Source organism: Vidua chalybeata, chromosome 16 (genome assembly GCF_026979565.1).
Source record: "Vidua chalybeata isolate OUT-0048 chromosome 16, bVidCha1 merged haplotype, whole genome shotgun sequence".
In the NCBI taxonomy this organism is placed as follows: Eukaryota; Metazoa; Chordata; class Aves; order Passeriformes; family Viduidae; genus Vidua; species Vidua chalybeata.
This window is the reverse complement of record NC_071545.1, coordinates 14,925,690-14,940,597: the sequence shown is the minus strand read 5'-3', so window position 1 is coordinate 14,940,597 and position 14,908 is coordinate 14,925,690. Positions and strand designations below refer to the sequence as shown.

Here is a 14,908-nt window from a genome sequence, read left to right as displayed (position 1 = left end):
GGAAGCTTCTCCACGGCCTCAGGTGGAATGCAGTGTTCTCTTGGGGGTCAGTGCCTGCCAGCACAGAAAGTCTGAAATTCTCAGCAGTCAGGGTTCCAACACATCCTCATTCCCATCCCATTCCCATCCCATTCCCATCCCATTCCCATCCCCAGGCCCCTGTGCCGGCCCCGCCGTGGCCACCCCGGCCTTGCCACAGGCCACTATCGCTGCTGGGATCTGCCTTTCTCTAAATAGTCTGAGCAAGGGCTAAAGGGAAAAAATGTCTAAAATGTGACATCAATCATGGCTTTAATACAGGGGAAAAGCCACAGCTGGCACTTGCACCTTGCTCGGGATCAGCCTCCTGCCCTGGGAGCCGCGCGTGGAGCCCTGGGGCTGCTCCTCCAGGAGCTCCTGCTGCTGCCCCGGGCTCTCCCCATCCTCAGGGCTTTTCCTCCTGCAAAATCCCAATTCCCCAGCGCTCCTGGAGGAGGATGTGTGTTGCTGTGCCAGCGCTCTGCGATGGGGTTTGCAGGAGCAGCACGGGGCTGGGCTGGATCCCAGGCCACGATCAGACAAATAAGCAGAGGTGACCCCCGAGGGGCTCCTTCCCTCACGGCCCTTTTCAATTTATTTAACATTGACAGCCAAAGGATCGGATTCAAAGCAATTGCGTGGAGCTTTCCCCTTATCTCTGCAGGAGAGGGATGTTTATTTGAACCTCTCTCAGAAGCTATTAATAATTGTTTAGTCTGAGAACATTTCTGGAGAACCGTTTGAATCGGGCCTTCCCTCACCCCCTGTGCTGCTGGGTACGAGGCTTTGGGGTGGTTTTTTGGGTTTTTTTTTTTTCAGATGGGCTGAATTTTTTCCCCTGTAGTTCAAGAGCAGGTACAGGCACAGAGCCTCACCTGGCTCCTCAGGCCATGGCCATGCAGGGACTGCTCATCCTCCAGCAGGAGGGATTCTCCTCCTGTCTCCAGGCCCTTGGGGTCACAGCCACTCAATCAGAGAGAAAAAGGGGTTAATTCAGGGAAAAAAAAAAAAAAAACCTAGATGGAGCAAAGCGTGGGGAGCCAGTGGGATCTGGATGGCAAGTGGAGGCCTCAGTAGGAATCAAACACTTTAAGGATTGGCCCCAGAAAATCAGGATATGGCTGAGGGCCCTCCTGTCTTCTGCTCTGGTGGCCCAGGACTGAGGGCTCCTCTGATTCTCTTGGCACCCATCAGCACCAGCTCAACGGCCCCTGCTTCCTGAGCAGAGAAAACACGCAGGAATTCCAGTTCCCAGGATGGAATTGGAACAGACAGACACCCCACCCCTGCTGAGGGTGGGACACAGCTCCTCCCAGAGTGGGATGTACATTCTCCTTGCCTGGACACCCTGGCTCAGTCAGACCTTCTGGAGAACATCACAGAAAAGGTGCAAGTTCCTCAAAACAGGATCTGCCTCCCCCTCACAGTGACTCCCTTTGGCTTCTCCTCCCAAAAACAAGGTGCAGCCTCAGTGTTGTTTGGGACTGGAGGCATAAATGGAGGAGGCAAGTTGAGACTTTCGTGGCCTCTAAAGCAAAGCTCCAGGAGGAGAAAAGCTGATAAAGATTTATTCCAGCAAAATATGTGAAATAAAAGACAAAATTTAACGAAGCTGCTTTGCTGGACCTCCCATTTTTGGTTAATGAGCTGCTTCTTGGTAGAAAAGACTGGAGACAGATGCTGCCTCTTGTTGACATTTTTCCTTCCTCTGACAGATGTTTGGGATATTTAACCCCAGCAGCTGTGATTGTTGTTGATATTACAGGCAATTTGTTGCTTATATGCGGTTTATAAAAATGCTGCACACACCACTCTCCATCTGTTCCGCAGCCTCATGAGAAACATCCCAGTGCTGCTTCTCCTGGATCAGGGCAGCTTGGAAAGCGCCTCTGGAAGGGGGAATCAGCCACCTCGAGCCCTTTTTTCCAGTTACAACCCCCCCCCCCCCCCGTATTTGTTTTTTCACATCCACGGGATGAGCAGGAGTTCTCCTCCTCCCTGGTTTGGGGAATTCTCTCCCCACCACCCCGGTGGCCACGCTACCAGTGGTGGCCACCAGCAGCTGCTCCTTCCACCATCCCAGGTTGCTCCAAGCCCTGTCCAAGGTGGCCTTGGGCACTGCCAGGGATCCAGGGGCAGCCACAGCTGCTCTGGGCACCCTGTGCCAGGGCCTGCCCACCCTGCCAGCCAGGAATTCCTTCCCAATCTCCCACCCAGCCCTGTCAGTCTGAAGCCATTCCCTGTGTCCTCTCCCTCCATCCTTTGTCCCAAGTCCCTCTCCAGCTCTCCTGACGCCCCTTTAAGCCCTGGAAGGGGCTCTAAGTTCTCTCTGGAACCTTCTCTTCACCATGCCCTGAAGGAGAGCAAGTGAGGAGGGCAAATGTGAGAACCCATCTTCTGACCCCACCTCAAGTCCCACGGGGTGTTTTATTCTTGACTTCAAACAGTCAAAATTAAAAAACAAAATTAAAAACCACTAAGTTAAATCATGCAACTCCACATTCTTATTTTGAGTTCGAGTCACTGGGGGCAGAGCAAGGATTGACTCAAGAGCTGCAGCTGCCTGGACTTGCTGTGACAATGATCTAGGACATGTCCTAGAAACAATGGCAATGTCCCCACATGTCCTAGTCCAGGATGTCCCTGAGGCTGCCCTGGCTGGCTCCAGACCCTGGCAGGGGGCTCGGGGACCTTGGTACGAAGTCAAAAACACCTGTGGCTTCCATTTTAGCCCTTGGAAAAACCTGCCAACTCTGTATGAAGAATTACAAGCCACAAGGGTTTGAGCGGTGTAATAGGGGAATTGACACAGGGTGGAAAAGCAGAATTTTGGGGTTTTTTAGAATGTAATTCAGGGGTACAAGATGGAGGAATCTGGGCGTGTCCTAGCCTTTTTCTCCTTCTTCTTGTCCTCCATGTCTTGGTGTGATGGTGACACTTTTCTGTTGGTTTAAGGTAGAGATTCACTGTCTAACACAGATGGTGGGCATTGGCACAAAATCTGTAAACAGGCAACATGAAATTTTGAGTATTTTATGTGGGAGCCGCCCAAGGCTCAGCAGGGACTGCCATGGCTTCTGTACTAGGTGGACCTCGGCAGGTAAGAGAGAGAAAGTTTTAGATAAGAAAAAAATAAACAACCTTAAAAACTCGACTTCACGCTCTTCTTCGGCTGCCGGGCGAGGGGAACAAGGACTTTTATGATTTTGGGGTCATCCCGAGCAGGCAAACCCCAACAAACCCACAGACCCTCGCCAGGCAACCACCAGCCTCACGTCGCGAGGTCCAGGCCCCCTCCGCCCACGGAGCGGCAGAGCTTCGCTTTGAAGGCGAGAGCTTTGGAGCCAAGCACACCCAAATCCCACCTTTCCCCTGGCTGGGAATAACTCACCCAGGGAAAGCCTCTCTCCCTCCGGCCCCGGGAGCTGCAGCTGCGCCGCCCGCTCCCTCAGCCGCGCGCCGAACAGGAGCGCCAGGCTGGCGTCGTCAAAGCAGGCCAGGCTGGGCACCATGGTCAGCCAGTTCAGGAAGCTCAGGTTCCCACTTACGATCAGGAGCACCTGGATGGGGGACAAGGAAGAGGAGAGTGTTGGAGCTCCCGAAATGCCAGCCGAAAGGCGCGGTGATGGATCCCAACGCGGGGCTCGCCGATCCTCCGGGATGGCAAAGCCTCCCCGGAGCCCAAGCCCCAGCCCAAGCGTGTCCCCCTGGCTCAAACGTGAGCTCTGCCTGTGCCTTCAGCAGGAGGGATCAGCCAGGGCATGGAGTGACTCCATTTCCACAGTGACTCCATTTCCACAGTGACTCCATTTCCAAAGTGACTCCATTTCCAGTGACTTGATTTCCATAGTGCCTTGATTTCCAACATGACTTATTTTCCACAGTGACTCAATTTCCAAAGTGACTCCATTTCCAGTGGCTTGATTTCCAAAGTGCCTTGATTTCCACCGTGCCTTTATTTCCAGTGCCTCGACTTCCAACGTGACTTATTTTCCACAGTGACTCGATTTCCACAGTGCTTCAATTTCCAAAGTGACTCCATTTCCAGTGACTTGATTTCCAAAGTGCCTTGATTTCCATATTGCCTTGATTTCCAAAGTGACTTATTTTCCACGGTGACTTGATTTCCACAGTGCCTCAATTTCCAAAGTGACTTGATTTTCACAGTGACTTGATTTCCACAGTGCCTTGATTTCCAAAGTTCCTCAATTTTCAGTGCCTCAATTTCCAACGTGACTTATTTTCCATGGTGACTTGATTTCCACAGTGCCTCAATTTCCAGTGCCTTGATTTCCAAAGTGACTCCATTTCCACAGTACCTTGATTTCCAAAGTGATTTGATTTTCACAGTGACTTGATTTCTAAAGTACCTTGATATCCAAAGTGACTCAATTTCCACAGCAACTTGATTTCCACAGTGCCTCCATTTCCAGTGCCTCGATTTCCAAAGTGACTTGATTTCCCACGGGAATCACCCACTTCCTGCTTATTCCAAGGGATCCGTGACAGCAACGCTCCTGAAACCCTTCAGGAGGAAATCTTGGAACTTCTAATTAAAGAGCAGCATTAAATATAGAAGCGTGCATTTTAAGAGGCGTTATTTTGTTTAATTTTAGCTTTTATTGGCTGTTTAGGAGAATATCTTGCATGTGGTCTCCCAAAATACCACTCCACAGTATGAACATCAAGAACACAGGGACAGTTTCAGTCTGAGGACTTTCAGCCAATGTTCTGTTAAAAAAAAAATCCATGTTTTCTCATTAAAAATGACAACAAATAAATGCTAAGAACGTGTGATTTCATATTTTATATGATTGGCACCATGGTTTCTGACATGGTGATTTGCAGGTTACAGGTTTTAAAACCCCAGCAGGACTCTTCAGAAAGTCAGAGATTGTTAAAAAAAGGAGAGCTCTGACCAGTCACAGCAAGGAACAAAAATCCTAACTATTATTTAGTTTAAAAAAATAATAATTTATGCTGAGTTGGATAATTATGATGGGGAAAAAAAGCGATTTCTATCTGAATTCCAGACACATGTTGAGTCCTGGAGGGGAACATGTTACAGTCGAGGTTTGGGGCTTGCTCTGTGACCTGAATGTGATTTAACTCGATGCATATTAATCAGCCTGGCTTCATTATCACACCTCTCACTCTGCTCCTGTTCCGAGGTGATTTTGCCTCGTGCAGTTGCAGTTGTGTTAAGAAAATCCTTCTGTGCTTTGCCACTTCTGGTTCCCAGCTCTGCAGGAGCCCCTGGGTGGTCCACGGGAGGGTTTTTTCAGGAGTGATTCACCTCTCTTTATTGCTTGGAAGTCAGGAGCAGGAGCTCTTATTTCCAGCAGCCCTGAAAAATCAGGGGATTCAAAAATAACACGAGTTTGGCGTTCTCTGGGCTGGGGTGGAACTGCGGAGCCGACACATTTTTAATTTCAGTGCTTCTGGCTGAGGCTCGGAGCTCGCGCCAGCTCCTGCTCAGCCGGGGGTTGATGAAACCATGGACCCCTCGGATCTGCAAGGACAAACCTCAAAGGAATTCCTGCTGCAAAGCCAAAAAACGGGATTTGTCAAACATGCTGAGGGGTGGGGCGCCAGCAAGCGGCTTCGTGGCCATGGAGAGTGAGTTTGATGTTATTTCATCATCATCATCATCATCATGGAGTGGTTTGGGTGGGAAGGGACCTTAAACTCCTTCATTTCCACCCCCAACACCTTCCACTATCCCAGGCTGCTCCAAGCCCTGTCCAGCCTGGCCTTGGGCACTGCCAGGGATCCAGGGGCAGCCACAGCTGCTCTGGGAATCTGTGCCATCCTCCCAGGGAACAATTCCAATTCCCAACATCCCATCCATCCCTGCCCTCTGGCAGTGGGAGCCATTCCCTGTGTCCTGTCTCTCCAGGCCTTGTCCCCAGCCCTTCTCCAGCTCTCCTGGAGCCCCTTCAGGCCCTGGAAGGGCTCTGAGGTGTCCCTGGAGCCTTCTCCTCCCCAGCTCTCCCAGCCTGGCTCCAGAGGGGCTCCAGCCCTCGGAGCATCCCTGTGGCCTCCTCTGGATTTGCTGCAGCAGCTCCACGTCCTCATGCTGGTGGCAGTGCTCCAGGTGAGAGTCACCAGAGCAGAGCAGAGGGATGGACGTGTCCGTGGCACCAAGGCTGAAGATGAACTCTGGTGTCTCACAGGATCCCACAGGAGCAGCACCTCCCAGGATTTAGGGATCCACTGCCATCCAAACCTCACAGGCAGCACGTGCTTCCCCAAATCCTGCCTTTCCTCTGGCGCTCCCATGTGCTCCTCCCTCAGAGCAGAACTGTGCTGGCTCCACTTGGGATGTTCAATTTCGGATGGATTTCCCAGGGCAGATCCCTGTTGGAAGAGCACGGGGAGCTTCCCTGATCCTTCATCAGCTGCACGAGGAGGGAGAATTCATCCACACTTCCCCCAGCAATCCCAGCCTTTGGCTCACATCACCTGGACTTTTCCACGCTCCAACCACCACCAAAACCCAGCTGGATCTCCAGACCTCCATCCTCATCCATCCTCAGCCTTGATTTGTGCTCCCGGAGCGTCCTTCCCTTGCTGGACAATATTGAAACTCCCAATTACACCAACCAGATGGGATCAACCCCTGTGGTGACTGGGAGAAATTTTTTATTAAAGCCCAGTATTAATCATGGTAATTGGGGAGGAACTTTGAGGTTATAAAACTACAGCATGTCTAATGAGCGAGCTCCTTCTAGGAGGAACTGAGGGTTTTAATCTAATAATGTCACTTTTATGGATTATGACTGGAGTTTTATGAAGTGTGATATGAAATACAGTGGATTCATGGCTCTCGCTGGATTAATTTGGAAAAGTAGTTTTCCTGGTTCTAGGCCCAAAACCAATTATTCCTCACATTTCTGTCCCCTGCCCCGTTACCAAACCCCTCTGTCAGAAAATGGGCACCTCCAGCCGTAACTTTTTTACAGGTTGGGCTTCTTTGTTTGGCTGGGGTTTGGGTTTTTTGTTTTTTTTTTTTTTTTGAAATCCCAGATTGTTACAAACATCCAGTAGGCAGAGGAAGCTCAAATTCCATGGCACAGCCTGGATATTTGTCCAGGAGGGACAAAAACAAATTGGAAACTCTTTAACACAGGCAAGGGCTGCCTGGAGCTTGTCCACAGCATGGGGACAAGATCACCTCACTGGGGCTGCCTGATATCGAGCCACTGGCACAGAAAAGCCAAAATTGGGATGTCTGGAACGATTATAAATCATTTAAAGGGAAAAAGGAGACCTCAAGGACCATCCAGTCCTTTCTGCTGCCCCAAAATAGAGTCTAAAAGTCCAAGTAGAGTCTCTACCTGCACTGGAGTGTATTTGTTAAACTATTCCTAGAAAAACACTCACATATGTAGTTTTCCCCAAAAGTTTATCATAGGCACAGACAAAAAAAAAAAAAATCCCATTAAATAGCAGCAACGACAATTTTTAATTTCCCCCCATTATGAATTTAATTTCTTGTCAACCCATTAATGCTCCAAGTGCTGCACTGAGCAGCTCCATCCTGCTCATTAAAAGCACTTTTGTGGCGCTGTCCCAGGTTGAGAAGCAAGTTGTATTCGTTTCCCATCTGCATGGCAGTTGTCTTCTGTTAATTGGGCAGTTTTCCTTAACTCTTCCACAACCAATCCTCCCTCAGGGGAGACATCTGCTGTTAATGGGCTATTGAGTGTCACTGCATGACTGATAAGAGCTGTGACATCCCACTGGGAGATGTTCCACCCAGAGGGAGGAGCCAAGCATTCCTACCTGGATACAATCTGGAGCTTCTGGAACACCAGCACGGTTTTTCCTGCGCTGGATTTCCCAGAGGAACAGCTGCCTCTTCAGAGGAAGACTTTTCTACAGGATCCCTGCTCCAACAGAACCACACCTGACACTCCAGGAGGGCTGCAGCCACAATTCCAATTTGACTGCTACCAACACCCTGTCCAACAGGGTGTCAGCTTGTGTTCTGACTCTGTCAGTGTTGTTTTGGTTCGCTGCATTGTTTATTTTATCTTTTTGTTTTCATCCCTAATAAAGAACTGATATTCCTGCTCCCATATTTTTGCACGAGAGCCCCCCTTAATTTCAAATCTATAACAATTCGGAGGGAAGGGGTTTACATTTTCCATTGCAGGGGAGGCTCCTGCCTTCCTTAGCAGACACCTGGCTTTCCAAACCTAGAGCTGAAGTGCAGCAGAAGGGCTCTGCCCCACCTGTCTCCACGTGGGGATGTTGGGAAGAGCCCACGAGCTCCAGAGGGACCTCTGCCCTCCATCTGCCTCCTCCACGGGGAGAGCAGCTTGGGAAGGATTTTTTTTCCAATCACAAGTTGTGAATTCATCAAAATATCAAATGGGCCAGGCTCAGCTCTGAGCACTTTGCCCAGGATGCTTGGAGACCATTCTGCTTCATGGGACACCTTCCACTAGGCCAGGCTGCTCCAAGCTCCATCCAACACTTCCAGAGGAAGGGCAGGATTGGGCAAATCAATGGCAAATAAGCTGAAAGCATCTACCTGATCGTAAAAATTATTTAATTATATTTTTTTCTTTGTCAGCACAACTTTAGATCTTTCCAAAGTACAAAGTTTTCGTTAAATTTTCCCTGTTTTGGTTAAAAGCAGCAGATGGTTTGTGATATCAAAATCAACTTCCTTCCTGAAAAGTGAGGAATGCACCCATGGACATTTTTTTCACAGCTCCCTTTCAAACCACTTTCAAACTGGAGCTGGACACCCAGGAAAACAGCTTTAAAAAAAAATAATCCCAAATATTCTGGATGGCACTGGCAGGACTGTGCAGTTCCTGCCTATTCAAGCTGTTCTGGGAGCGTTTTGCTCCAGGTTTTTATCTTCCCTCTCTGCTCAGCTCTGTTCCATGCTCGGATATTAAGACATCATAAGAAAAATTCCATCACGGCAATGAATCATTAACTGTCACCGTTTTCCAGAAGGTGCAAATTTAGGGTTGTAAAACTGTCAAACCCTAAACAGTAACACGGGGTGGGGGGGGCTGTGCCATTGGCTGGATCTGCCTCTGGAAGGGGATGCAGACAAATCCTCAATTTTTTGGCTGTGTTTTCAGGGCCATTATCTGGTTTTATCTCTTGAGGCACCCCTGATGAAGCAAATGCTTGCAGAAAATGCTGACATAGGTGATTGGTCATCTCCCCTGTACGCAGGGAGGCACAGACTGCACCTGAAAAAGTGTCCAGTGACACGTGGATGTTTTTTAAGGAGCTGTGGGATGCAGCGCCTCGGGAACAGCCAGGGCACATCCATGGCAGAGACCAACCCTGTGGGAAACCACGTGGATGCCAAGAGGGGCTGGGGGATTGTCCCTGTGACCCACCTGGGGTGGGTGTTCTTTGGAATCATGGAATTATTCAGGTTGGAATCATGGAATCATTGAGATTTGAATCATGGAATCACTGAGGTTGGAATCATGGAACCAGTGAGGTTGGAATAATGGAATCATTGAGGTTGGAATAATGGAATCATTGAGGTTGAAATCATGGAATCACTGAGGTTTGAATCATGGAATCATTGAGATTTGAATAATGGAATCATTGAGAGTGGAATCATGGAATCATTGAGATTGGAATAATGAAATCAATGATTTTTGTATTATCAAGTCCAACCATTCCCCCACCACAGTCAAGGCCACCACTGGCCCCAAGTGTCCCCAAGCACCACATCCACATGGCTTTGAAATCCCTCCAGGCATGGGGATTCCACCCTGGACAGCCCTTTCCATAAGGAATTCCTCCCTGATTTCCAACCACGTGCAAACCGAAACACAAAGCAGAGGGTCACTCACTCCAGCAGTGAAATGAGGGCTCTTTAATTCTAGACAGCAGCCAGGATGAGGAATTCCACCCCAGGCATTCCCAGCACCTTGGCCCTTCCCAAAAGGTTCCAGGCATGCAGGTTTTGGAGGGTGGAACCAGCCCTCAGCTCCGTGGGGCCTTTGCCACCAGCTTCAGGAGGACCCAGGCACCTCAAGGACCAGCTCTGGACGTGGTGAAACCACAAACACCATTTTCATTTGCCATTTGTGCTGCAGAGCCAGGATTACGCCCTAACACCAGCACACAGGAAAAGAAGGATTCAGGAAAAGCATTTTCCAGCCCTGTAGAAATAATGCTGGTTTGAGGTTTAATTACAGCCTGGAGTGGGCTGGCAATAGGCACCAATCAATAACTCAGTTACACAGAACTCCCCTGTAATTAACACTGGATGGTTATTGAGTGATCAGTAATAAAGTGGAACACCATCGAGAGTAGGAAGTTAAAGCCTTTCCCAGAATATCCTCCTCCCTACTAATTAGGACATTTTTAGGAGATATGTGGGTTCAAAATTCCCTCTGTGAGAAATGATGTGAATTAAACCCTGCTCTCAAATCCTGGATCGGCCCAAAGTCACATGGAACTGTTTATATTCCTTGATTGAAGGAATGCTAAAACACTTCTGGCAAAAATGCTTCCATTCCCTTTCACCATCCAGGCACTGCAGGCTCCTTTGAAAGTCACTTTTTCTGCAATATTTGGAGGTATTTAACAATTGCCAAAGTCAGAGCAAACACAATTTTTTTTGGGAAGGAGAGAAGGAGAACACATCAGAAAAAAATCTATTCTGATAGCAAACATCTTCTCGAGTCCAGGTCTTGGTAAAATTTGGATGAAATTGGTGTTAAAGACAGAGTATGGGGAAAACAATGTTCTTGGGAATAAATACTGATGGGAATGCTGAGCATTGCCCATCTCAGTCAGCCCTGGCACAGGGAAACGGGATCTGTGTCCCAAAGCCCTTCCAAAATAATTCAAATCCAAGGTTTTGGTTTCACCAATTCACAAATGGAGACATCTGCAACAGCTGGATTGGGACTTCCCAAATTCAAGCCCAACACGGATTCAAACCCATCTCTGCCTTTTCAAGCTAAAAGGAAAGGACGTGACCACATCCGCAGGCCCAGGGAAAACGCGAGGAGAAAGTCGAGGATGTCACATCTGATCAGCCTGACACCGGCCTGGAAAGCACTGGTGGCTTCCCTCATTTGGATCTTTCTGCAGCTCCTTTCCTTGCCTCGTTAAATCCATAATTTTGGGTAACTTTAAGCTCTCAGCAACATCTGCAGTGAAATATTTAACTTGGGTTGGCTACTCGGTGTCACTGGGAGCCAAGGCTGGGTGAGTTTCCAACTCTGGGATGACCTGGATTTTTCCAGCAAACCAAGAGCACGTTCTGGGGGGAACACACGGAGCTGATCCCTGATCCCTGAGCCCGTGGGCTCCTGAGAGCCCGGGAGAAATGGGAAACAGTTGTGGCTGAAAACACACCAGGAAAACCCAGCCCGGTGCTGTGTTTGGGGCTGGGCAGCATTTGATTTTAATAAAGCCAGGCTGCAAAAGCCTGGAGGATAAAAAAAAAAAAAAAAGTGAAGGACTGGATGTAAAAATTTTATGGAAATGCTAAAAAAAAAAAAAGAGGGGAAATGTGAAGGAAGGGCAGAACAGCCACCGTGCCTCGGCATCTCTGTCGGTGAAGGGCCTCTGCAGCAAGGCTCTGTCCCAAATCCTTCCCTCAACTCCGCTGGAAAATGGCTTCAAACTGGGATAAATACGGAATCAAGGAATACCCTGAGTTGGGAGACACCCACAAGGGTCACTGAGGTCCTTGGTGAGGATCTGCCACAGGTTTCCCAGAGAAGCTGAGGCTGCTCCATCCCTGGAAGTGCCGAGGCCAGCTTGGACAGGGCTTGGAGCACCCCGGGACAGGGGAGATGCCTCTGCCCATGGCAGGGCTGGGGAATGGTCACTGAGGTCCCTTCCAGCCCAAACCACTCCAGGATTCTGGGATTCTAAGTCCAATCCCTGGTTGTAACCACCCAGCTCACTGACACTTTTAAATTTTATTAAATTTTGTTAAATTTTCTGAGGTCAAAAGAAGAAAAAAGCAGGAAAAATAGGAGTTTTCCCATTTTCCTTCCATCCCAGATGGCAGCTTAGCAATCCCTGAGCTGTCAGAGGTGGGGAATAAATAAATAAAAAATGCAATGTACCCTGGGCAAAACCAGAGATGCTTAAGAAAACACAAAATGTGTTAAAAATCACATTATTATGCTGCCATCTGCAGCAGTTTCTTTTCAGCCTTACTCATAGTTCCAATTACAATGGGAGCAAGGTGTAAATAATGAAATAATTTTTTTAAAAATAGGTTTTTCAGCTTTTTCCTTCCCTGAGCAGTTGGTTCTGTGTGGGACAAAATGATGCTGGGATGGAGGCAGGGAAGATCATGAGAAATGGGGATGCTCATTGCTCCAGCCCTGCTTGGGGGTGGCTTTTATTTTATTTATATGGATTTATTTACCTGTAGGAAAGCTCCAGCACAGGGATTGATGGAGTCTGTTCAGCACTAGATAGGAACAGAAGCCAAAAGAAGCCCAAATCCTGCTTTTAGCTTTGCAGAGGAAGACAAGGTGCTCCAAAGGGATGGGATTTAATAAACCTGGAGCCATTTATCTCTGAGCCTGCTGCCTGCACTAATGGCAAATGAGGATTTCAGGGCTGCCTGAGGAGCCTGGCTCCTCGTGGGAGCTTTGAAGATCCCGGCCATAAAGAGATGAGGGCAGTGGGTATTTCCTGGAAGCCTCATCCTGCTTTTCCCAGCCCGGATTTGGCCCGTGGCAGACGGGATCACATGAGCTGTGGATCCCTGAGGATGCTGAGGAGGAAGCAGAAAATGCCACCCACTCGCAAGGTCACAGCTGCAGGATCCCTGCTCAGGCTGCTGCACTGATGGCTTACATATGAGAGGAGCCCTTGGAAGAGGAATGAAAATATTCCGGGCTGGATATTCCAGGCAGGGCTGTCACCCCCAGGAGGGGGAACAAACACCCAGGGGCAGCTGTGCTGCTCTCAGGGAAAGATGCTGCCCTGCAAACGTGCTGCCCAGGGCTCGAGGCTTTCCAGCTCCAAGGAATCTGCAGCAGAGGATGAAGTGCAGCTGCCTGTCCGTGAGGAAGTTCCTGCTCCCCACAGTGACTCATCCCACAAAACCCAAGGGCATCCACATCAGCCGCGGGGCTCGCTTTCAAGGGTTACTCATTATTCACCCGCAAACTGGGTTTGTCAACAGAGGGGAAGAGCAAAAATCCATCATTGCCTCATCCTGTGATTCCAACAGCCTCATCCAGCAGCGTGGATAAGGAGCTCCTCTGAGCCAGGTGCCAGAGTGGCACTGGGACAGACACTGGGAATGAGGCACCAGGGCAACAGAACGTGCCAGGCACTGCCTGGTGCTGCTGGAGGAGCACTGGAAAGGGATTGATAGGAAGGAGCAAGGATCTGAATGCTCCCAGGCTGCTGAGCTGGGAAAAGAGGCAGGGAGGTGGGAAAAGATAGAGAGAACTGGGGGGAAAAAAATGCAGGGAGTTGGGAAAACTGCAGGGAGCCAGGAAAAGATGCAGGGAGCTGGGAAAGATGCAGGGAGCTGGGAAAGATGCAGGGAGCTGGGAAAAAGATGAAGGGAGCTGGGAAAAGATGAAGGGAGCTGGGAAAAGATGCAGGAAGCTGGGAAAGATGCAGGGAGCTGGGAAAGATGCAGGGAGCTGGGAAAGATGCAGGGAGCTGGGAAAAGATGAAGGGAGCTGGGAAAAGATGCAGAAATCTTGCTGTTCCAGTTTTCCTGCACCATCCCCACAGCGCTCAGAGCTTTGGCAATGAGTGCACGGCCAGTGCCAGGTCAGGACATGGATCAGGAGCAGGACAGAGGCACCTGGAGAGGTGAGAGTGGATCTGCCCAGGTGTCCTGGGTGGATTCTGCAAGGAGAACCTGCTCAGGAGCCCTGGAAGGTCCTGTTGGGTGAGCATCTCCATCCTGGACCTTCAGGAGAGTTTCTGTCTGGCTTTGGAGCTTAATTCCTCCTGACAGTGAGAAGGAGCCCTGAAGGTTTCTGCAAACCAAACTGCTCAGGAGCCAGTGCCAGAGGCAGGGCCGGGGCCAGCGTGGGCTGGGAGCAGCAATCCCAGAGTTCCAGAATTCCCTGCTGGAGCACAGGCTGTGCCACGAGGCATTTATGGCCACTTTGGGCCTGGAAACGCCGGCGTGCCAGAGCTGTGAGTGACACAGAGGGCATGGAGAGGAGGGGAGGGGAGGGGAGGGGAGGGGAGGGAAGGGAAGGGAAGGGAAGGGAAGGGAAGGGAAGGGAAGGGAAGGGAAGGGAAGGGAAGGGAAGGGAAGGGAAGGAAGGGAAGGGAAGGGAAGGGAAGGGAAGGGAAGGGAAGGGAAGGGAAGGGAAGGGAAGGGAAGGGAAGGGAAGGGAAGGGAAGGGAAGGGAAGGGAAGGGAAGGGAAGGGAAGGGAAGGGAAGGGAAGGGAAGGGAAGGGAAGGGAAGGGAAGGGAAGGGAAGGGAAGGGAAGGGAAGGGAAGGGAAGGGAAGGGAAGGGAAGGGAAGGGAAGGGAAGGGAAGCAGCAAATTACAGCCCTGGCCAGGATTTCGCAGCGGGAGCCCACAGAGGTATTGCCCAGCCCTCCCAGCTCTGGTCACAGCTGCTCCTTTCTGGTGTCCTGTGGTGGCAGCGCCGCTGTCACTGTGCTGGGGCATGGGGGAACTGGGCCACCTCGGGCACTGCCACCAGGGAACACCAGTGGTGACAGCCCAGGAGACAAAGGGGACTGGTATGGGTCCAGTGAGAGCCTTTGGAACCGGCCCAGAGGTGTCTCCTGGTCCTGAAGACCCTCCTGGTTTTGGCCTTGTCCTGGGCAAGGAATGGTGATGAGGGAATTGTGACACCTGGCACTTCTCCAGTGCGGGATCATCACAGGCTTTGCCAGCTCAGGATGGCAGGAGAGGGACAAGAGGAG

The 14,908-nt window shown here is 50.1% G+C and overlaps 1 protein-coding gene across 4 annotated transcripts in view; it reads right to left on the bottom strand.

Moving 5' to 3' along the window:
* LMF1 (lipase maturation factor 1) overlaps positions 1-14,908 on the bottom strand; it is a 155,779-nt gene that overhangs the window by 19,916 nt on the left and 120,955 nt on the right. For all 4 annotated transcript variants that reach the window (XM_053957615.1, XM_053957613.1, XM_053957612.1 and 1 more), the window contains one exon: positions 3,410-3,578. In XM_053957615.1, the coding sequence (XP_053813590.1) occupies positions 3,410-3,578 (169 nt within the window). The remainder of the gene's footprint in view (positions 1-3,409; positions 3,579-14,908) is intronic.